At 37.4% G+C, this 23810-nt stretch overlaps 1 protein-coding gene across 2 annotated transcripts in view; it reads left to right on the top strand.

Annotated features, from left to right (window-relative positions):
* LOC128554415 (protein CLEC16A-like) overlaps positions 1-23810 on the top strand; it is a 181945-nt gene that overhangs the window by 92304 nt on the left and 65831 nt on the right. For both annotated transcript variants that reach the window (XM_053535705.1, XM_053535701.1), the window contains exons 16-18: positions 1724-1774; positions 7935-8063; positions 17949-18069. In XM_053535705.1, the coding sequence (XP_053391680.1) occupies positions 1724-1774; positions 7935-8063; positions 17949-18069 (301 nt within the window). The remainder of the gene's footprint in view (positions 1-1723; positions 1775-7934; positions 8064-17948; positions 18070-23810) is intronic.

The following is a 23810-nucleotide window of genomic DNA, read 5'->3' as shown; positions in this document are numbered from 1 at the left end:
TCTCAGTTATTACGAAATGCATTTAATTCAAACTTGAAGTATTGTTCCACATCATCACCCACATCATATGACACAAGGTGCATAACCCTTGCACCAATATTTTATGAGTTATTCGCCTTTTTGCTAAAAATTATACTTATATAGTGTTTTGATACACTAAATATTTACCTCTCTTATTACTTAATATGTTTGACACAGACTTAAGCTATGTGTGCAATATCTTCATCCACCATTGGAGTCATTAATCTCTCCAGTGATAGCTCCAGTTTCCTCAAATATGCCCAGTTTCACTATCCAGCATCGAAATAGTCGAGCACACTGTCTCCTGTGACAGCTCTTGTTATTTGAGAATTCATTGCTGAATGGTAGCTAAATATATACATAATTGAGCTGTGCCATGAGAAAACCAACATAGTGGGTTTGCGACCAGCATGGATCCAGACCAGCCTGCGCATCCGCACAGTCTGGTCAGGATCCATGCTGTTCGCTTTTAAAGCCTACTGCAATTAGAGAAACCGTTAGCGAACAGCATGGATCCTGACCAGACTGCGCAGATGCGCAGAATGGTCTGGATCCATGCTGGTCGCAAAGCCGCTATGTTGGTTTTCCCATGGCATGGCTCATATGTAGCAGTTGCTGGGAATCATGTAAGAATTGCTGATAAAATGTTCTACTAGGAACTTATTTGCTCTTAAATAGCAAATCTATGTCCACTGACAGATTTTGCATAAGCATTTCACAAGTGTGATATCACATCAAATCTAAGAACACAGCAGCTGCTATTAGAGCTGAGTGTGGGTGAGTTTAGTCACTGCCATACATTAACACATTAATAAAAAAAAAATTGCTTTACAACTGTTGGTAAACCTATCCTTCACACCAGTTTCATTAAAACGTGGTAAATCATATTTTGATATTGATCAGTTTGAAACATTTGGGAGGTGCAGGAGTAGAATACCAGGCACTTGAACTTCAGGCTGCCGGTCCTGCCAAGAGCAGAATTTGACCAGTCTCCTTGATACCTTACCTAGTTGCGAGTACTTGTCAAAGGTCTTGGAAGCAGTATAGGGAACTTCCTCTACATTCAGTGCAAATAAGTGTCCACCCACTTAGCTCAATAGGGTGAGCTCAGATCTACAGATAGCGGGGTTGTACGTTCGATTTCCGGGTAAGGGGTATGTTCTCTGTGACGATTTGATAAAAGACATTGTGTCTGAAATAATTTGTCCTCCACGACAGATTCATGTGGGGAAATTGGCAGTTACCTTTGGAGAACAATTTTGTATTACTGGTACAGAATCCAGGAACACTGGTTAGGTTAACTGCTCGCCATTACATAACTGAAATACAGTTAAAAAATAATGTTAACCCCAAAACAAACGAACAGACTCTTTAATCTAAATATGTACAGTTCTTCAAATTGAATGAATTATAAACAGTACAAGTACAAAAACATTTGTTAGTCTAGATTACTGCTGTTAAATAATCAGTGTCAAACAGGGCAGCGACAGAAAATTTTGTTTAAATCAAAACTTTGCAAGAGTATTCTACTATAACAGAGATATTACATGTAACCTAAAATTGGTGAATATTGATAAAATATTCACTTCTGCTAATCGGGATCAAAAACATTGCCTAAATGCAACCGACCACTGTTTATTAAGTGGATATCTTAGAAATATATATATATACCTCACACTTTAATAAAAGTTATATTTTTCAGAGTGAAGAGATTTTCCTGGATATGTTTGAAGATGAGTACAACGAAATGAAGGTAAGTTGTCATACATTGTTGATTTTGATAATACATGAAAATATGAACGTTTCATGTTGATATTTAGAAATAATCATGGCATTGCCACAGTTTATCAATGATTAAATCTTTATCTCCATCAGATAAAAAGAATTTGTATTCACTTTTATTAGCTCACATGAACCAAATGTTCAGGGTGAGCTATTAGTATAGGTGGATGGTCTGGCGTCCACATTTTCACTTAAACATCTTCTCCTCTGAAACAACGTGTCAGAATAACACCAGATTTGGTCTGTAGCATCCTGGCAAGGTCCTCTATCAAATTTGTTCAAATGGGGGCACTTGGCCCCTTGTAGGGGCCGGGCCGCTAGAGCTAAAAAGAGAAATACCTTTAAAAGTCTTTATCTCATGAATCGCTTGATAAATCTGCATTAAACTTTGTCTGTAGCATAACTATATGGCCCTCTCCCAAATTTGTTCAAATGGGTGCACTTGGCCCCTTTTAGGGGCTGCTAGAGCTAAAAATAGAAAAAACTAGATAAACTTTGATAAATGCATTTTGAACAAGGGAGATAACTGCTAAACAGTGCCCTGTTCTACTAAGTAAGAATTAATTCCCTTGAATCATAAGTAAAATACACTAGCATCATTCTGCGCCATATAAAGGCACAGTTCCCTGCTGTGTTAAATTGTTTTAAACTCCATTACTTCTGTCAATAATACATATTGATAATACATTAAATTATGCAGATGAATGCCTCAAAGATTACTCTTGTCTAAAAGTACACACATTTTAGCTTACCATCAGCAACAGTAAATCAAGTGTCTTCGGAATCAGTCATGGACCAGTTAATAAATTTTCATAAACTGCTTCATGATGTCATCTAAACTTTGTCACAAGCAAAATCTAATTATGTCAAGGTCTGGAGACGACTTAGGCCCATTTGGGTCTCTTGTTTTAGTTTAGGTCGTCTGTTGAAAAATTCTTCTGTGGCTGTATATGCTTCACATGTTACAGTATGCTGTTATAATCATACCACTGTTAAATACACCTGGAATTTAAGCAGGTGTCCCCATAGGAATTCTAAAAAAAATATCCCTGCTGTAAAAATGTGAATAATACCCCTTCAGTTATTTTACAAACAAACTGTCCTATAATTACTCCCCCTCTGGGGGAGACATATTGTTTTTGCCCTGTCCGTCCTTCCGACCCAGAAAGTTGAAACTTCATAGGATGATTGGTCATGCAAAGTAGATGACCCCTATTGATTTTGGGGTCACTCCGTCAAAGGTCAAGGTCACAGGGGCCAGAACATGGAAAACCATTTCCGATAAATAACTTGAGAACCACTTGACCCAGAATGTTGAAACTTCATAGGATGATTGGTCATGCAGAGTAGATGACCCCTATCGATTTTGGGGTCACTCTGTTAAAGGTCAAGGTCACAGGGGCCTGAACATCGAAAACCGTTTCCGATCAATAACTTGAGAACCTCTCGACCCAGAATGTTGAAACTTTATAGGATGATTGTTCTTGCAGAGTAAATGACCTCTATTTGTTTTTGGGGTCACTCCATTAAAGGTCAAGGTCACAGGGGCCTGAACATTGAAAACCATTTCCAATCAATAACTTGAGAACCTCTTGACCCAGACTGTTGAAACTTCATAGGATGATTGAACATGCAGAGTAGATGACCCCTATCGATTTTGGGGTCACTCTGTTAAAGGTCAAGGTCACAGGAGCCTGAACATGGAAAACAATTTCCGATCAATAACTTGAGAACCACTTGACCCAGAATGTTGAAACTTCATAGGACGATTGAACATGCAGAGTAGATGACCCCTTTTGATTTTTGGGTCAGTCTATTAAAGGTCAAGGTCACAGGGGGGCCTGGTCATGTAAAATCATTTACGGAAAATAACTTGAGAACCACTTGACCTAGAATGTTGAAACTTAATAGGATGATTGGACATGCAGAGTAGACGACCCCAATTTATTTTGGGGTCACTTGATCAAAGGTCAGGGTCACAGGAGCCTGAACAGTGACTTGAGAACCACTAGGCCAAGAGTGTTGAAACTTAGCAGGATGACTGGACATGCCAAGTAGATGATCCCTATTGCAGCCAACCATCAGTGTCTCTTTGACTTTCGCTTCTGACCCCTATTGACTTCTTGCCTATAGCACTTTGCATTGGGGAGACATGCGCTTTTTTACAAAAGCAATTTCTAGTTTTTAATTAATTATACCCCTGGATACCAAATATAGTGGTTCAGTGTTGGAGTCTGGCATGTCTTTCAGTCCACTATTCCTGCTGCTCAATATTTTCTTAACTCTTTGCAAGATTTTCATAGGTCTTGTATCAATTAACCTTATCAACATGATGGGCAGAGCACACAACCAAGGTCCCAAACTCCAAGGTCATTGGCACACAGAGATCGAAGGTTAAATAGTTCAGCCTTGTGTCTGCTCCATATTGTCTAAACCTCTAGGAAAATTTCTTAAAGCTAGCATCAGTTTTTAGCTCATCTGATTTTTTGAAAAAAAATGATGAGTTATTGTCATCACTTGAGCGGTTGTCGGCGTCGGCGTCTGCGTCCGCGTTGCCTGGTTAAGTTTTATGTTTAGGTCAGCTTTTCTCCTAAACTATCAAAGCTATTGCTTTGAAACTTGGAATACTTGTTCACCATCATAAGCTGACCCTGTATAGCAAGAAACATAACTCCATCTTGCTTTTTGCAAGATTTATGGCCCCTTTTGGACTTAGAAAATATCAGATTTCTTGGTTAAGTTTTATGTTTAGGTCAACTTTTCTCCTAAACTATCAAAGCTATTGCTTTGAAACTTGGAATACTTGTTCACCATCATAAGCAGACCCTGTACATCAAGAAACATAACTCCATCTTGCTTTTGGCAAGATTTATTGCCCCTTTTGGACTTAGAAAATCAGTTTTCTTGGTTAAGTTTTATGTTTAGGTCAGCTTTTACCCTAAACGATCAAAGCTATTGCTTTAAAACTTGCAACACTTGTTCACCATCATAAGTTGACCCTGTAGTGCAAGAAACAAAACTCTGTCCTGCTTTTTGCAAGATTTATGGCCCCTTTTGGACTTAGAAAATATCAGATTTCTTGGTTAAGTTTTATGTTTAGGTCAACTTTTTCTCTTAAACTATCAAAGCTATTGCTTTGAAACTTGCAACACTTGTTCACCATCATAAGCTGACCCTGTACAGCACGCAACATAACTCCATCCTGCTTTTTGCAATAATTATTGCCCCTTTTGGACTTAGAAAATCATTTTCTTGGTTGAGTAATATGTTTAAGTCAACTTTTCTCATAAACTATCAAAGCTATGTGTTTAAAACTTGCAACAGTTTTTCACCATCATAAGTGGACAATGTACATCAAGAAACATAACTCTGTACTGCTTTTTGCAAGAATGATGGCCCTTTTTAGACTTAGAAAATCATGGGTAGGACAATATTTCTATTACACAAAAAAAATCAGATGAGCGTCAGCACCCGCAAGGCGGTGCTCTTGTTTTCCTCATCAAGTTAAATGCAGAGCATGCAATTAAGGTCACAAGGTCAAAAATCTAGGGCACTCTTGGACGTCAAAATTCAAAGAGTTTGTGTCAACTCCATGTCTCCTAAATTACTCGGAAGATTTTCATAAATTAGCATCAAATATTTGCCTCATCAAGTCTAGATGTAGAGCACATGAATCAGATCACCAGGTACAAGGTAAAGGTCACACTTGAAGGTCAATGGTCAAATAGCTTCAGTTCATGTCCTTTCCATATCATCTAAACCACTGAAATGATTTTCATAAAACTAACATTAATTATTTACCTCAAGACTAGGTGCAGAGCACACATCCAGATTCACTAGGTCCAAGGTCACAGAGGTCAAAGTTTAAATAGCTTAAATGTGTGTCCACTCCATATCTTCTAAACCATTAGGATTGAATTTCATGAATTAAGAGTAATTATTAACCTCATCAAGATGATATGCAGTTTGCACAACCCAGGTCACTAGGTCCAAAGTCAAGGTCAAACTTAGAGATGAAAGATAAATTAGCTCAAATTTGTGTCAGTTCCAGGTCTTCTTACCTAACTATTGGAATTTTCATAAAACTAGCACCAATTGTTTAAACTTATCCTCACAACATACAGAGTACAAAATCCAGGTTAATAGATTCAAGGTCAAGGTCACACTTGAAGGTCAAAGGTTATGATCTCAACATTTTACTTTCCCTGTATCAAAGCAGTGTCTGAGGGTATTAATCACCTTCAGTGATAGCTCTGGTTCAGATCATACTTTTTTTTTTTTTTTTTTTTTTTTTAAAGTTTTATTTAATAAATTCAAAGAAGGGATTTTTTCTGCATTTGTCAAATTGAGTATGAGAGATTTTTTTGAATTTCATATGAACAGTTTCACTGATGCATCTGAAATGTTATCAGGTGCTCTGACAAAGTAATAAAGGTGACTAGATTTTGTATATTTGCCCGTTACCGATGGTTCGAGCTTTGTTGAGGTTGAATTTATTTTGTGTGAAGAATCCATCTAGTTTATCTAAGAGAGGTGGCTGGTTGTACTCACATGACTCCCTAAGCCTGAAATAATACTTAGAGGGCTACCCAGAAGCCTCCATGGCCGAGTGATTAAGGTTGCTAACTTCGATTCACTTGCCATTCACCAGTGTGGGGTCAAGCCTCACTCAGGGCATTGAATTCTTCATGTGAGGAAGCCATCCAGCTGGCTTACGGAAGGTGGATGGTTCTACAGATGTGTCTGTCTGCAATGAAATAATGGACGAAGAAGGTCTTCCTCTTTCATTAAAGCTGCAAAGTCACCATATAACCTATAATTGTGCCGGTGCATCATTAAAACCAACAATAACCAAACAAAAAGCATTTTTCTCCGCCATTGAGGCTGACAAGTTGCCACATTGCATATTGGAGAGACTAAACATAACCGAGTGAACAAAATACTTTGAAAGTATTCGAAAATGGGTCTTCTGGGTTCAAAAACTAGGTTACTAGGTCAAATCAAAGAAAAACCTTGTGTATATGATAGAGGCTGTATTTTTCAGTTAATCTTCATGAAATTTTGTCAGAGTGATAACCTTGATAAAATTTAGACCAGGTTTGAAAATGGGTCATCTTGGTTCAAAAACTAGGTCACTAGGTCAAATCAAAAGAAAACCTTTTGTATGCAATAGAGGCTATAGTTTTCAATTTACCTTCATGAAATTTGGTCGGAATGATTGCCTTGATGAAATCTAGGTTGCGTTTGAATATGGGTCATCTAGCATCAAAAACTAGGTCAAATTATAGAAAAATTCAGTGTATTGATAGAGGCTGTAGTTTTCAATTGATTTTCATGAAATTTAGTCAGAATGATTGTCCTGAAAAAATCTAGGTTGAGTTTGAATATGGGTCATCTGGGGTCAAAAAGTAGGTGACTAGTTCAAACCAAAGAAAAACCTTGTGTATGCGATAGAGACTGTATTTTTCAATTGATCTTCATGAAATTTGGTCAGAATGATTGCCTTGATGAAATCTAGGCCGAGTTTGAGATGGGTCATCTGGGGTCAAAAACTAGGTCACTAGGTCAAATCAAAGAAAAACTTGTGTATGCAGTAGAGACTGTATTTCTCAGTTGATCTTCATGAAATTTGGTCAGAATGATAGCCTTGATAAAATTAAGGTCAAGTTTGAATATGGGTCATCTTGGTTCAAAAACTAGATCGCAAGAACAAATCAAATAAAAACGATTTGTATGTGATAGAGGCTGTATTTTTCAATTGAGGTTGATGAAATTTGGTCAGAATGATTACCTTGATCAAATCTAGGTCAAGTTCAAATGTAGGTCATCTTGGCTAAGTCAAAAGGAAGAAAGTACATGTTTACACTTAAGATGCCACATTTTTGGTCCATTCTTAATGAAAATTGGTCAGAATGTTTGTTTCCATGAAGTCACTAGGTCAAACATGTTAACACTGTAATGGTGTGTTTCTCAGATGGACGACCTAGGGCCATCTTGGCCCTCTTGTTTTGTTCTGCCTATAGATTTATTGGCTTGGGCAAATATTGATAGTAACAGTTAAAAATACTTTAGCATATCTTTTGTTTAAATTTTACTTAATACTATAGTATTTTTGTAATTTTCATTTACAGTCGCGTCCCCTTAATGTAGAGTACCTAACAATGGATGCCTCTATTTTGCTACCACCCACTGGTACTCCACTGACTGGTATAGACTTCAACAAGAGGCTACCATGTGGGGAAGTTGAGAGAGCAAGAAGGGTAAGTCTAGCATACAGTCCAATGTATATGTAGTTAGAACAAATGAGCCGCGCCTTGAGAAAATTAACATAGTGACTTTGTGACCAGCGTGGATCCAGACCTGCCTGCGCATCTGCGCAGTCTGGTCAGGATCCATGCTGTTCGCAAACGGTTTCTCTAATTGCAATAGGCTTTGAAAGCGAACAGCATGGATCCTGACCAGACTGCGCAAACGCACTATGTTGGTTTTCTCATGATGCTGCTTAAATCTAGTACATGACCTTGTATTTTGAAAAATAGACTTGCTTTTAGATTTGATATTTCTCGTGATGATTTTATCTCGAAAATCATTCCTTAATAGCAACTCCTGAATTTTAGATAAGCAAAAATGTTAGCAAGAATTATGTCCAAACATTTCACGAGATTTCTAATAAGTGAACAAGGCTTTAGACTTTTTAGCTTGTCTATTCAAAGAATAGGGGAGCTGTCCTACTATCCCCGGCGTCGGCCTGAGCGTTAGCGTGAGCGTCACACAAATGTTAAAGTTTGCGTACCACCCCAAATATTTTCAAAGTCAATTGAGATATTGCTTTCATATTTTGCATACTTGTTTACCATCATGACCCCAGTCTGTAAAAAGGAGGAGGCAACTCTATCAAGCATTTTGACTGAATTATGGCCCCTTTTCGACTTAGAATAAATGTTAAAGTTTGCATACCACCCAAAATATTTTCAAAGTCCATTGAGATATTGCTTTCATATTTTGCATACTTGTATACCATCATGACCCCAGTCTGTAAAAAGGAGGTGGCAACTCTATCAAGCATTTTGACTGAATTATGGCCCCTTTTCGACTTAGAATATGCTTATTGTAATGTTAAAGTTTTACTCATTGCTTATATTATACTATCAAGCACTGAGAATAGTCGAGCGCGCTTTCCACTGACAGCTGTTGTTTAAAAATGAAATTCAAGTGATACTAATAATGTTCAATCTATTGTTTTGAACTCTTCCATGCTAATTTTAGCAACTGTATGAATAGTCAAAAGGTTGACAGGTATGTCACAGACTGAGAGAGATAGATGTATTTCTTGCCAATTCCAGTAAAGCCTGTTCTTCTAGAGTCCCTTGTCCGCGATATATGTAAGTTGTGATATACTGCTAGGTTAGCCAAACCTTCTAAACTGAAAAGCTTACAAAAAGCGGTGCTTAAATCAACAGAATGAATTTAATCATTTAATCAAGTCCAAAGTCAAATCTGAACAGTCTTAACACTTAACCCTTCGATTCCAGTCGTTCAGTGTGGGTAGAAGGTGCAGAACACATGAATAGTATGAACTTTAGGTGCAAAACCTTACAGCAATTCAGGATCAATTTTTTTACTGATAATACAGTGTTATTTCGGTCTTTTTTTGATAATATACAAATCAAACTAAGTTAAGGAATAAGTGAAAACTTTAGAACAAGATCTGAGAAGGTTATGTCTCTTTGATTGTTATTTTTATTTATCTAATTGACTAACTGTTACATTAACCTACATACAGAGCCAATAAATCAATGTGAAAGTATGTACTCATTTTTAATCAACAAATTTAGAGTAAGTATTAAAATGCATTTTTCAGCACACAAAACCTACATTGTTCAGGATAAAGGTCTTATTTCAAACCTGTGTCAATCCGTTTCTTTAATAATTTAATACTTTTGACCTATATACCTAAACATCTGGCTTTTAAATGTGATTATGGGCATAACAGATTAAAGTTTTACACATCATTATATTGTAATGTTTATTTTAACATGAGTAATTTAAGTTTTTGGCAGCTCCTTAACAATATATATCAACCTGTGGGCTTTCGGCCTTTCTCCCTTATAAATTTATCACCGCTTGTTGCTACCTATTCTCTAATTACTTGTCACTCTCAGACTGGCAACTATAAATCTTGATATTATTGGTTATAGAGTAATTTATGTATTTGTGGTTAACTTATGTCAATACTTGTAACCCATTTGAAAGTGTTAAAGATATTTTTAAATCTGTGCACATTAATATCCCCCCGACGAAGTCGGAGGGATATAGTTTTAAGCATTGTCCGTCCGCCTTTCCATTCATCCATCCATCAGTCCGGAGCCATATCTAGAAAGTGGTTGGGAATATTTAAATAAAACTTCATGTACATGTTCGCCACTATGAGGTTATGTGGCTTGTCAAGTTTCAGTTAGATTGCCTAAGAAACACCAGAGTTATGGCCCTTAGAAGTTTCTTGTGTTAACTATACAGGGTACTATAAATATGGCAATTTTGTGATATATATGACCTAGAACTATGAAACTTAATTTGAATTTAGATCACCATAATGTGGTAGAGCACACACAATTTTGTCCGAATCTCTTAACTAACTTTAGTGTTACTGCCCTTTAATTGTTTAAAAATCCTCAAATCTGTACATAGCAAAATAACCAAATGGTAGAATTCCATTAAACTTCTTTCATTCCTTACCATGAACATTTATTATAAACATGTGAAGTTGTGTACCCACACCTGGTCACCTTGCCTTGATCATATACCCTCCCCCCACCCCCCACCCACCAAAAAAAAAAATAATATATATATATATATATATATACAAAAATTTCATTCCTAATTTTAAATTTTTTTTCAAACCTTCCATGAATTTTTATCAATATGCAAAGTTGTACCATTCCCCACCCAACCTTGCTACTCCACCCAGTCATGCCCACCATCCCGATCATGCATTCCCCCCCCCCCCCCCCCCCCCCCCATAAGTTTGTTTGTTTTTTTAATTTTAAATTTTCCATCAATATTTATAGTCAACATACGAAGTTTTGTACCCTCAGCCTGTCAGCACCTCCCCAGCCCACCCCACCCCCCTCCAAGGAAAAAAAAATCCATTCCTTCTTTTAAAAAAATGTTCCACACCTGCTTAGCTGCCAGCCATGTTCAAGATATCTTACTTGATTGTGCTCTCTTAAGGACATCTGTTCTTTTAAGTTCAAAAGTTAATGTTAAATAGCAACACTTGGTGCCAAACTACTGGAGGACAATTATTTCATTCTAGTTACACTTCAAGCCCACATTTCAAATAACTCCATTTAATTCTAAAAGCTAAGCTTATTACAGTAAACATAATTCCATTCAAAATAATTTCATTAGTCACTTAAAACTTTCATTTTCTGTTAAATTAATTTTGACTTAATTAAATAAAATTATTTGCTTCTTAGTAACATCCTTAACTTTTTGCCGGATATATTTTTTTGCCATTCCTCACCACAGATCCTTTTGGCAGGGGATACCAATTCATCGAATTTGCTTCTTCAGTAGTAATTTATTGGCACTTTCCTTAGGTCTGCTGTTTGTCCACCTTAGATGTGCAGGCTGATCTTGGTCTGCACTGGTCGCAAAGGCAGAATTACTTGCCGCCAGCAGGCTAAATACTGTAGAATTAGTAGACACACTGAAGCCAGACTATGTACTTTATAAAGTCAAAGACATGAATTAAATACCTTTAATACTTTCAAATCATCAGATTTCCTTGCATTAAAATTTTGTTAACTAATTTAGGGGGATATTAATTTAAGAATTTCAGATTTTTAAAGATAAAGTTTAGTGGGAATTTTATTTATTTATTGAGATTTAATTTTTTGCATAAAGACAACTGTTAAATCCACTGAGGTCACTCACCAGTGAACAATAAGGCTGTCACATTAATTTGATCAAATTGCTAATTGCTGTATTCTTGTAAAAAATTTTATTCAAAATATTTTCCACATAGCCTCCCTTACACCTTAGGTAGTTCCTCTACCATGCCTGCTCCAACAGTTCAGAGTAAAATCTACATGTATTTGCTAATTCTCCTCTAATTTGACAGTCTTATGCATAAATGTCTTAAATGAATTTTTTTTTTTTTTTAATATTAAAATCTGGTATCTTATATACATAAAGAACGTTATGTAAGGTAAGATTACCCATTTTTCATGCCTTTTTAGGGAGGCATATAATTACCTACTAATATGTTAGTTTGTCATTCTGCTACACTCCTTCACTTCCACAGGGTCTGTAGTTACAGGTCACAGGGTATGTACCTTCAGGAACACACTATCTTTACCTCCAAGGCCACAGGATCTGTTCCTTCAAAACAAAACCTACATTGTTCAGGATTAAGGTCTTATTTCAAATATGTGTTAATCCGTTTGTTAGAAGTTAATACTTCTGACCTATATATCCAAATGTCTGGCTGCTAAATATGATTACAGGTTTAACAGATTAATATTTTACACATCATTATAATTTTTGTAATGTTTATTATTTAGGTTTTTGGCAGCTCTTTTAATAATGATAAATATCAACCTGTGTTTTTTTTTTCGGCCTTTCTTTCTACTTTGTTCTTATGAAAATATACCATTTGTTGCTGCCTGTTTTCTAATTACCCTGTTTTCACGCCTGTTTAGGGAGACATGTTTCAAATTGTTAGTTTGTCCTACTGCAACACTTAGTAGGGTCTGTACATTTAAGGCCACAAGGTCTGTACTTTCAGTTGTTCAGCTTCCAACAGAGTATAACCTCTGCAAACTGCATTAAAGTTTAAAAGGTAAAGTGGGTAGTCAACGAAAGTCCCCACCTGGAATGGATGGAACAGAAATTTATTTCCAGCCGAGCCCACTGCAGGTGTCATATTTACCTCCCCAGCATCCAGTCTAGGCCGATAATGCTGGAAACGGTTTCAATTTAAGTAAATCACCCAGCACTGAACACTAGTGGGGATATCAGCTGCGACAGGGAATTGAACCTGACTGCTGGTGTTACTGTCCGACCTGCTAACCACTGTGCCCCTGATTTCCATGCTCTACATAACCTGGCCACTGTAGCCCACACTTTCCAGTTTACCCTGTTGCCAATGTTATATTTTTAGTCTGAATAGCATTTACCCAGTGTAGGACTTAAACCTTCTGTAAAATCTTTTAATTTCATGGGCATGAAATCTCGTGGTTTTTTGTCAAAAGGGCAATTTTGTGGGGATATGAATTTGTGGATTTCAACATTTGAACATTAAATAATGGGAATTTTATGTGTGCAATGGGATTAAAGTTCGTGGAAAATTAGTTCCCCAGAAATATCAATGATTTCATAGTACGAGCCTCATGTGGTTCTGGGACAATCTCAGTATGAATAGAATTGGAACCACTGCCTTACCCTTGCATGATCGTAAGAGGCGACTAATAGGGTCTTAACACTTGGTTTTGCTGTAACTCTGTGATTCCGGCAGGTATGCAAATTTTGATTCCATACCTCATGTTTTTATTTCGATGTAAATGAGACGTGAAACCAAAATTTGTAGTCCTGTTGGCGCCATATAACCTATACTGTGTTGGTGAGCCGTAAAACCCAAATAAATAAATAAATAAAATTCACAGTACGACCACCAGCTGGCAAGTCGTATGCTTTACCAACTCCTATAGTAGTAATATTATTCTACTCTCATTACATCTCCCTCAAAAGATACGCATTTAAGTATTTTTAATCCTAACACTGTTGCCAACAACAAGCACTAACAAAGTTTTCCACTGGTAGGGGACTTCTGTATTGCCACTGCAATACTCAGTCACCTATTAAGTTATTAGTACTATCATAAGCTGCTTCCAATGTCTTTAACCCTTAGTCTGCTGGCGGCAGATGATTCTGCCTTTGCGACCAGTGCAGACGAAGATCAGCCTGCACATCCGTGCAGTCTGATCATGGTCTGCACTGTTCGCTATTCAGTCAGTAAATTTTCAGTGAAACCCCCTTTTAGTAATAAGTGGTACTGTCCAAATTGAAAGATGAACCAGTCCATTATAGAAATATAGCAGGTAAGGGTTAAAAACCAAGAAGTCTTTAACATCGAATTATTTTGGAATTAAATGGATTTCTTTAATCCATTTTGTAAAAATGTCAAAACCTTTACTTACATACATAGTGATATAAAAATGTATAATTAAAAGATTAGCTAAACCTACACTTTGCATATGAAACATATCTTAAGCCATACTGATGCTAATGCAATTACTCCATTTAGAAAACCCTACATTAGAAATTCACAGAACAGATTAAGAATATCCTGGTTTTCTAGGAATGAAATGTGTGTCAGTAGGTTATTGGTTTTGCGTTGTATTTTGCCTGTTCTAGTTTTCCCCATGATAAGTATAGCAATTCTTTCTATCGCAAATACCAGTGCCAGTGCACAGGTTCGATTTTTGTTTAAAAATTCCTGATACTGACATTTATTTCAAAGTTAAGACTGTACGTGTGCCACACAGGAGTTTATAGAATATGTTTTTAATATGAAATGGAAAAAATGTGAAATCAGTTGCAAAGACAGCCATTTGAGTATACTGTCATTATTTTTCATTTTTTCTCACATATTTCAAAAGTAATTTTCTGTTGTTTTTTTTTCAGTCCTATACTGGTGCTTGCGCACCAGTCCTTACCCCTTCCACACTCTAGTTTAGTGGGAATTTTATTTATTTATTGAGATTTAATTTTTTGCATAAAGACAACTGTTAAATCCACTGAGGTCACTCACCAGTGAACAATAAGGCTGTCACATTAATTTGATCAAATTGCTAATTGCTGTATTCTTGTAAAAAATTTTATTCAAAATATTTTCCACATAGCCTCCCTTACACCTTAGGTAGTTCCTCTACCATGCCTGCTCCAACAGTTCAGAGTAAAATCTACATGTATTTGCTAATTCTCCTCTAATTTGACAGTCTTATGCATAAATGTCTTAAATGAATTTTTTTTTTTTTTTTAATATTAAAATCTGGTATCTTATATACATAAAGAACGTTATGTAAGGTAAGATTACCCATTTTTCATGCCTTTTTAGGGAGGCATATAATTACCTACTAATATGTTAGTTTGTCATTCTGCTACACTCCTTCACTTCCACAGGGTCTGTAGTTACAGGTCACAGGGTATGTACCTTCAGGAACACACTATCTTTACCTCCAAGGCCACAGGATCTGTTCCTTCAAAACAAAACCTACATTGTTCAGGATTAAGGTCTTATTTCAAATATGTGTTAATCCGTTTGTTAGAAGTTAATACTTCTGACCTATATATCCAAATGTCTGGCTGCTAAATATGATTACAGGTTTAACAGATTAATATTTTACACATCATTATAATTTTTGTAATGTTTATTATTTAGGTTTTTGGCAGCTCTTTTAATAATGATAAATATCAACCTGTGTTTTTTTTTCGGCCTTTCTTTCTACTTTGTTCTTATGAAAATATTACCATTTGTTGCTGCCTGTTTTCTAATTACCCTGTTTTCACGCCTGTTTAGGGAGACATGTTTCAAATTGTTAGTTTGTCCTACTGCAACACTTAGTAGGGTCTGTACATTTAAGGCCACAAGGTCTGTACTTTCAGTTGTTCAGCTTCCAACAGAGTATAACCTCTGCAAACTGCATTAAAGTTTAAAAGGTAAAGTGGGTAGTCAACGAAAGTCCCCACCTGGAATGGATGGAACAGAAATTTATTTCCAGCCGAGCCCACTGCAGGTGTCATATTTACCTCCCCAGCATCCAGTCTAGGCCGATAATGCTGGAAACGGTTTCAATTTAAGTAAATCACCCAGCACTGAACACTAGTGGGGATATCAGCTGCGACAGGGAATTGAACCTGACTGCTGGTGTTACTGTCCGACCTGCTAACCACTGTGCCCCTGATTTCCATGCTCTACATAACCTGGCCACTGTAGCCCACACTTTCCAGTTTACCCTGTTGCCAATGTTATATTTTTAGTCTGAATAGCATTTACCCAGTGTAGGACTTTAACCTTCTGTAAAATCTTTTAATTTCATGGGCATGAAATCTCGTGGTTTTTGTCAAAAGGGCAATTTTGTGGGGATATGAATTTGTGGATTTCAACATTTGAACATTAAATAATGGGAATTTTATGTGTGCAATGGGATTAAAGTTCGTGGAAAATTAGTTCCCCAGAAATATCAATGATTTCATAGTACGAGCCTCATGTGGTTCTGGGACAATCTCAGTATGAATAGAATTGGAACCACTGCCTTACCCTTGCATGATCGTAAGAGGCGACTAATAGGGTCTTAACACTTGGTTTTGCTGTAACTCTGTGATTCCGGCAGGTATGCAAATTTTGATTCCATACCTCATGTTTTTATTTCGATGTAAATGAGACGTGAAACCAAAATTTGTAGTCCTGTTGGCGCCATATAACCTATACTGTGTTGGTGAGCCGTAAAACCCAAATAAATAAATAAATAAAATTCACAGTACGACCACCAGCTGGCAAGTCGTATGCTTTACCAACTCCTATAGTAGTAATATTATTCTACTCTCATTACATCTCCCTCAAAAGATACGCATTTAAGTATTTTTAATCCTAACACTGTTGCCAACAACAAGCACTAACAAAGTTTTCCACTGGTAGGGGACTTCTGTATTGCCACTGCAATACTCAGTCACCTATTAAGTTATTAGTACTATCATAAGCTGCTTCCAATGTCTTTAACCCTTAGTCTGCTGGCGGCAGATGATTCTGCCTTTGCGACCAGTGCAGACGAAGATCAGCCTGCACATCCGTGCAGTCTGATCATGGTCTGCACTGTTCGCTATTCAGTCAGTAAATTTTCAGTGAAACCCCCTTTTAGTAATAAGTGGTACTGTCCAAATTGAAAGATGAACCAGTCCATTATAGAAATATAGCAGGGTAAGGGTTAAAAACCAAGAAGTCTTTAACATCGAATTATTTTGGAATTAAATGGATTTCTTTAATCCATTTTGTAAAAATGTCAAAACCTTTACTTACATACATAGTGATATAAAAATGTATAATTAAAAGATTAGCTAAACCTACACTTTGCATATGAAACATATCTTAAGCCATACTGATGCTAATGCAATTACTCCATTTAGAAAACCCTACATTAGAAATTCACAGAACAGATTAAGAATATCCTGGTTTTCTAGGAATGAAATGTGTGTCAGTAGGTTATTGGTTTTGCGTTGTATTTTGCCTGTTCTAGTTTTCCCCATGATAAGTATAGCAATTCTTTCTATCGCAAATACCAGTGCCAGTGCACAGGTTCGATTTTTGTTTAAAAATTCCTGATACTGACATTTATTTCAAAGTTAAGACTGTACGTGTGCCACACAGGAGTTTATAGAATATGTTTTTAATATGAAATGGAAAAAATGTGAAATCAGTTGCAAAGACAGCCATTTGAGTATACTGTCATTATTTTTCATTTTTTCTCACATATTTCAAAAGTAATTTTCTGTTGTTTTTTTTTTTTCAGTCCTATACTGGTGCTTGCGCACCAGTCCTTACCCCTTCCACACCCAACCATCATCTTTCAGTTTCACACACCTATCTGTCTGTTTCTCAGGAAAAATGAGAACCTGTATAACTTAAAAAGTACAAGATATTTCTTCATGAAACATATACCTGGAAGCCCGCCTACTTAGCTCAGTAGGGAGAGCGTTGGTCTACGGATCGCGAGTCACGAGTTCGATCCCCGGTCGGTGGGTATGTTCTCCGTGACGATTTGATAAAAGACAATGTGTCTGAAATCATTTGTCCTCCACCGCTGATAATTCATGTGGGGAAGTTGGCAGTTACTTGCGGAGAATAGGTTTGTACGGGTACAGAATCCAGGAACACTGGTTAGGTTAACTGCCCGCCGTTACATGACTGAAGTACTGTTGAAAAACGCTGTTAAACCCAAAACAAACAAACATATACCTGGAGGTTGGATGGGGTTGGAGTGGGAATTAGTGTATTCTGTCTGTCATGAAATCTATTACAATTTAAGTTACAATATTCACTCAAGAATAAACCTCTTCAGATTTTTCCTCTTCATTTATTTCAGGCAATACGTGTATTTTTCCTGGTACGGGATCTCTCGCTGTCACTCTTACAAGAGGAAGAGAAACAATTACCACTTACCAAAGACAAGGACTGCGTTAGAATCGACAACATACTTGATCTTAGTAAGTACACTTTCCAGTATAAAACATCTCATGGACATAACCCCTCCAATGAGTTTTTGACCTTTATCTTTCTAAATTTCAAAATTGGACAGGTCTGTCATTCAATTTGGGCAATACCTGGTTCATTGTTAGAAGAGGTTTTCACTGAAAGTAACATAGTGCATTTGTGACCAGCATGGATCCAGACCAGCCTGTGCATCCGCGCAGTCTGATCAGGATTCATACTGTTTACTGAGGGTTTTTCTAATTGCAGTAGGGTTTGAAAGTGAACAGTATTGGATCCTTACTAGCTAGACTGCGCAGAAGCGCAGGCTGGTCTGAGTCAGTATTGGTTGCAAATGCACTATGTTGGTTTTGTCTTGGTGCTGCTCAATTTTTGCCTCCAGTAGGTCACATAACATCTGGAGGGTTTGGCTAGCAGTAGTTTTGTCCTTCACATAGACTTTTCCTTTTACGTGGCTAAAGAATTGTGAATAAATGGCATCTGACATGGCCTCACTGAAATTCTGGATTATTTGAAAACTTCACAGTCATGTTCCAGCAGAGTGTTCCTATGGTAGTTATGGAATGTGGAGAAAGGCACTCAGAAGCTTTTAGTTGAACAGTAGAATTGTGATGTGAAATAGAAGAAATTTAGTTTTGTATTTCTATATTATATCAAACTCCTTAGATGATCCTGTATTATGATTTTCATATGCCTGCTAAACAGAGTATATAATCCTATCATCTGCGACTAGTCAGGCAGTTTCCACAAAAACTGTCTGCTCCCATAGCAGAGCAGTTCATGGCCAATATTCACCAGCTGTTTTGGGCATAATATCTCAGTCAATTCCTGTAACCAGCTGAATCCTTCAAGTCTCTCTGGAGTCACTGTCCTGAATTTTTCGAAGTTCTTACCATTCTTTCTGTGGTCCTAATCTGTTGGCCAGGTTTTGATAACAATATGGATTGTCACAGTAGCACTGGAGTTACAACACTTTAATTACAAAAAATTGCAAGAATTTACTGTTCACTCCTAAGCATATATACTTTTTTAGCTCACCTGTCACAAAGTGACAAGGTGAGCTTTTGTGATCACGCGGTGTCCGTCGTCCGTCGTCCGTCCGTCAGTCCGTGCGTGCGTGCGTGCGTGCGTGCGTCCGTCCGTAAACTTTTGCTTGTGACCACTAAAGAGGTCACATTTTTCATGGGATCTTTATGAAAGTTGGTCAGAATGTTTATTTTGATGATATCTAGGTCAAGTTCGAAACTGGGTCACGTGCCATCAAAAACTAGGTCAGTAGGTCTAAAAATAGAAAAACCTTGTGACCTCTCTAGAGGCCATATATTTCACAAGATCTTCATGAAAATTGGTCAGAATGTTCACCTTGATGATATCTAGGTCAAGTTCGAAACTGGGTCACGTGCCGTCAAAAACTAGGTCAGTAGGTCTAAAAATAGAAAAACCTTGTGACCTCTCTAGAGGCCATATATTTCACAAGATCTTCATGAAAATTGGTCAGAACGTTCACCTTGATGATATCTAGGTCAAGTTCGAAACTGGGTCACATGCCTTCAAAAACTAGGTCAGTAGGTCAAATAATAGAAAAACCTTGTGACCTCTCTAGAGGCCATATTTTTCATGGGATCTGTATGAAAGTTGGTCTGAATGTTCATCTTGATGATATCTAGGTCAAGTTTAAAACTGGGTCACGTGCGGTCAAAAACTAGGTCAGTAGGTCTAAAAATAGAAAAACCATGTGACCTCTCTAGAGGCCATATATTTCATGAGATCTTCATGAAAATTGGTCAGAATGTTCACCTCGATGATATCTAGGTCAAGTTTGAAAGTGGGTCATGTGCCTTCAAAAACTAGGTCAGTAGGTCAAATAATAGAAAAACCTTGTGACCTCTCTAGAGGCCATATTTTTCATGGGATCTGTATGAAAGTTGGTCTGAATGTTCATCTTGATGATATCTAGGTCAAGTTCGAAAGTGGGTCACATGCCATCAAAAACTAGGTCAGAAGGTCAAATAATAGAAAAATCTTGTGACCTCTCTAAAGGCCATATTTTTCATGGGATCTGTATGAAAATTGGTCTGAATGTTCATCTTGATGATATCTAGGTCAGATTCGAAACAGGGTCATGTGCGGTCAAAAACTAGATCAGTAGGTCTAAAAATAGAAAAACCTTGTGACCTCTCTAGAGGCCATACTTGTGAATGGATCTCCATAAAAATTGGTCAGAATGTTCACCTTGATGACAGCTAGGTCAAGTTTGAAACTGGGTCAGGTGCCTTAAAAAACTAGGTCAGTAGGTCAAATAATAAAAAAACCTTGTGACCTCTCTAGAGGCCATACTTTTCATGGGATCTGTATGAAAGTTGGTCTGAGTGTTCGGCTTGATTATATCTAGGTCAAGTTTGAAACTGGGTCAACTGCGATCAAAAACTAGGTCAGTAGGTCTAAAATTATTAAAATCTTTTGACCTCTCTAGAGGCCATATTTTTCAATGGATCTTCATGAAAATTGGTCAGAATGTTCACCTTGATGATATCTAGGTCAGTTCCGAAACTGGGTCACGTGCGATCAAAAACTAGGCCAGTAGGTATAAAAATAGAAAAACGTTGTGACCTCTCTAGAATCCATATTTTTCATGTGATCTTCATGAAAATTAGTGAGAATGTTCACCTTGATGATATCTAAGTAAAGTTCAAAACAGGGTCACGTACCTTCGAAAACTAGGTCAATAGGTCAAATAATAGAAAAACCTTGTGACCTCTCTAGAGACCATATTTTTTAATGGATCTTCATGAAAATTGGTCAGAATTTTATCTTGATAATATCTAGGTCAAGTTTAAAACTGGGTCACATGAGCTCAAAAACTAGGTCACTATGTCAAATAATAGAAAAAACGACGTCATACTCAAAACTGGGTCATGTGGGAAGAGGTGAGCGATTCAGGACCATCATGGTCCTCTTGTTTATCAAGTGTTCACCAACTAAGTCACAATGTTCACAGACATAACCAGTTTGATAACCAGCAAGATATTTATGCCCCCCTTTGAAAAAGGAGGGGTATATTGTTTTGCAGATGTCGGTCGGTCGGTCGGTAGGTCTGTCGCTCGGTCGGTCGGAATGTAGACCTATCCGTTTCCGGATGATAACTCAAGAACGCTTAGGCCTAGGATCATGAAAGTTGATAGGGAGGTTGGTCATCACCAGCAGATAACCGCTATTGATTTTGAGGTCTGTATGTCAAAGGTCAAGGTCACAGTGACCCTGAATAGTAAAACGGTTTCCGGATGATAACTCAAGAACACTTGGGCCTAGGATCATGAAAGTTGATAGGAAGGTTGGTAATGACAATTGGATGACCCCTATTGATTTTGAGGTCTGTATGTCAAAGGTCAAGGTCACAGTGACCCTGAATAGTAAAACGGTTTCCGGATGATAACTCAAGAACACTTGGGCCTAGGATCATGAAAGTTGATAGGGAGGTTGGTAATGACAATTGGATGACCCCTATTGATTTTGAGGTCAGTATGTTAAAGGTCAAGGTCACAGTGACCCTGAACAGTAAAACGGTTTCCGGATGATAACTCAAGAACGCTTGGGCCAAGGGTCACGAAAGTTGATAGGGAGGTTGGTCATCACCAGCAGATGACCCCTATCGATTTTGAGGTCTGTATGTCAAAGGTCAAGGTCACAGTGACCCTGAACAGTAAAACGGTTTCCAGATGATATTTCAAGAACGCTTGGGCCAAGGGTCACGAAAGTTGATAGGGAGGTTGGTCATCACCAGCAGATGACCCCTATTGATTTTGAGGTCTGTATGTCAAAGGTCAAGGTCACAGTGACCCTGAATAGTAAAACGGTTTCCGGATGATATCTCAAGAACACTCGGGCCTAGGATCATGAAAGTTGATAGGGAGGTTGGTAATGACCAGAGGATGACCCCTATAGATTTTGAGGTCAGTATGTTAAAGGTCAAGGTCACAGTGACCCTGAACAGTAAAACAGTTTCCGGATGATAACTCAAGAACGCTTAGGCCTAGGGTCACGAAAGTTGATAGGGAGTTTAATCATGACCAGCAGGTGACCCCTATTGATTTTGAGGTCAGTATGTCAAAGGTCAAGGTCACAGTGACCAGGAACAGTAAAATGGTTTCCAGGCAATAACTCAAGAACGCTTGGGCCTAGTGTCAAGAAAATTGATTGTTAGGTTAGCCATGACCAGCAGATGACCCCTATTGATTTTGAGGTCATTAGGTCAGAGGTCAAGGTCACATTGGCTAGGAACAGTTAAATGGTTTCTGATCTTCTTGTCCAAAACCATAGGGCCTAGGTCTTTGATATTTGGTATGTAGCAAAATCTAGTGGTCCTCTACCAAGATTGTTCAGATTATTTCCCTGGGGTCAAATGTGGCCCCACCCCTAGGGTCACATGGTTTATATAGACTTATATAGGAAAAAAATTTGAAAATCTTGTCCAAACCACAAAGTCTGTGGCTTTGGTATTTTGTAATGTAGCATCATTTAGTGGTTCTCTACCAAGTTTGTTCAAGTTATTCCTCTTGGGTCAAATATGGCCCTGCCTCAGAGGTCAAATGGTTCATATAGACTTATATAGGGAAAAACTTAGAATCTTCATGTCCATAACTTACATCATTCAAATTTGGACCACATGTATAGTTTTGAGTGGCAAGATGAACCTTGACATGAGTTGACCTTGATCTTGACCTAGTGACCTACTTTCACATTTCTGTACCTACAGCCTTAAAATTTGGACGACATGCATATGTTTGTGTACTGAAAAAAACTTTGATCTTGTTATTGACCTAGTGACCTACTGTCACATTTTTGAAGGTACATGCTTCAAATTTGGACTGCATGCATATTTTTGTGTTCTGAATTGAAATTTTACATTGATTTTTATCTATTACCTACTTTCACATTTCTCAAGCTACAGCCTCCAAATTTGAAGCACATGCATAGTTCTGTCTACCGAAATGAACTTTACCTTGAAATTGATCTAGTGACCTGCTTTCACATTTTTTAAGCCACCCCTTTCAAATTTGGACCACATACACATTGTTTTGTACCTAAATGAAATTTGACCTTGATTTTGACCTTGAGCTAGTATTGAAATTTGGAACATTCAAAAATGGCTCAGTGGATGGCGCCAAGATCATTCTGTAATCTCTTGTTAGGTTAATAGGTTAAAGGTCAAGGTCAGTTTAAACCATAATGGTAGAACTTTTGTTTACAGTGAGCATATAATTTCTGTTCCTTGTGCAATTATGAATGCATCAAGGGGGGCATTTCGTGTTCGACGAGCTCTTGTTTTAGTTACTTTTGAATGTTTATTAACTGTATATCTTGGTCATGTTCTATAACCAGCCAGATTGTTCCTGAGGCTCTTGGGTAATTGCCTTTGAATTACGAAAAATGGTGAAAATTAATAGTCTCTTATCCAGTGTGCCTCATTCCATACCTCATGTTTTTATTTCGATGTAAATGAGATGTGAAACCAAAATTTGTATTCCTGTTCGGCACCATATAACCTATACTGTGTTGGTGTGCCGTAAAACCCAAATGAATAAATAAATTATTCTTCCAATGTTTTTGGGGCATAATATCTACAATAAGTTTGATAACCAGCAGGATACTCCACGTCACTCACAAGTTATTGCCTTTGATTTACTTAAAATTGCATTAACTGACAGCGTCTGTTTAATAACTTATGCAGTGCTCATAT

The sequence above is a fragment of the Mercenaria mercenaria genome, chromosome 2, assembly GCF_021730395.1.
Source record: "Mercenaria mercenaria strain notata chromosome 2, MADL_Memer_1, whole genome shotgun sequence".
Taxonomy (NCBI): Eukaryota; Metazoa; Mollusca; class Bivalvia; order Venerida; family Veneridae; genus Mercenaria; species Mercenaria mercenaria.
This window is presented reverse-complemented; position numbering and strand designations above follow the sequence as displayed.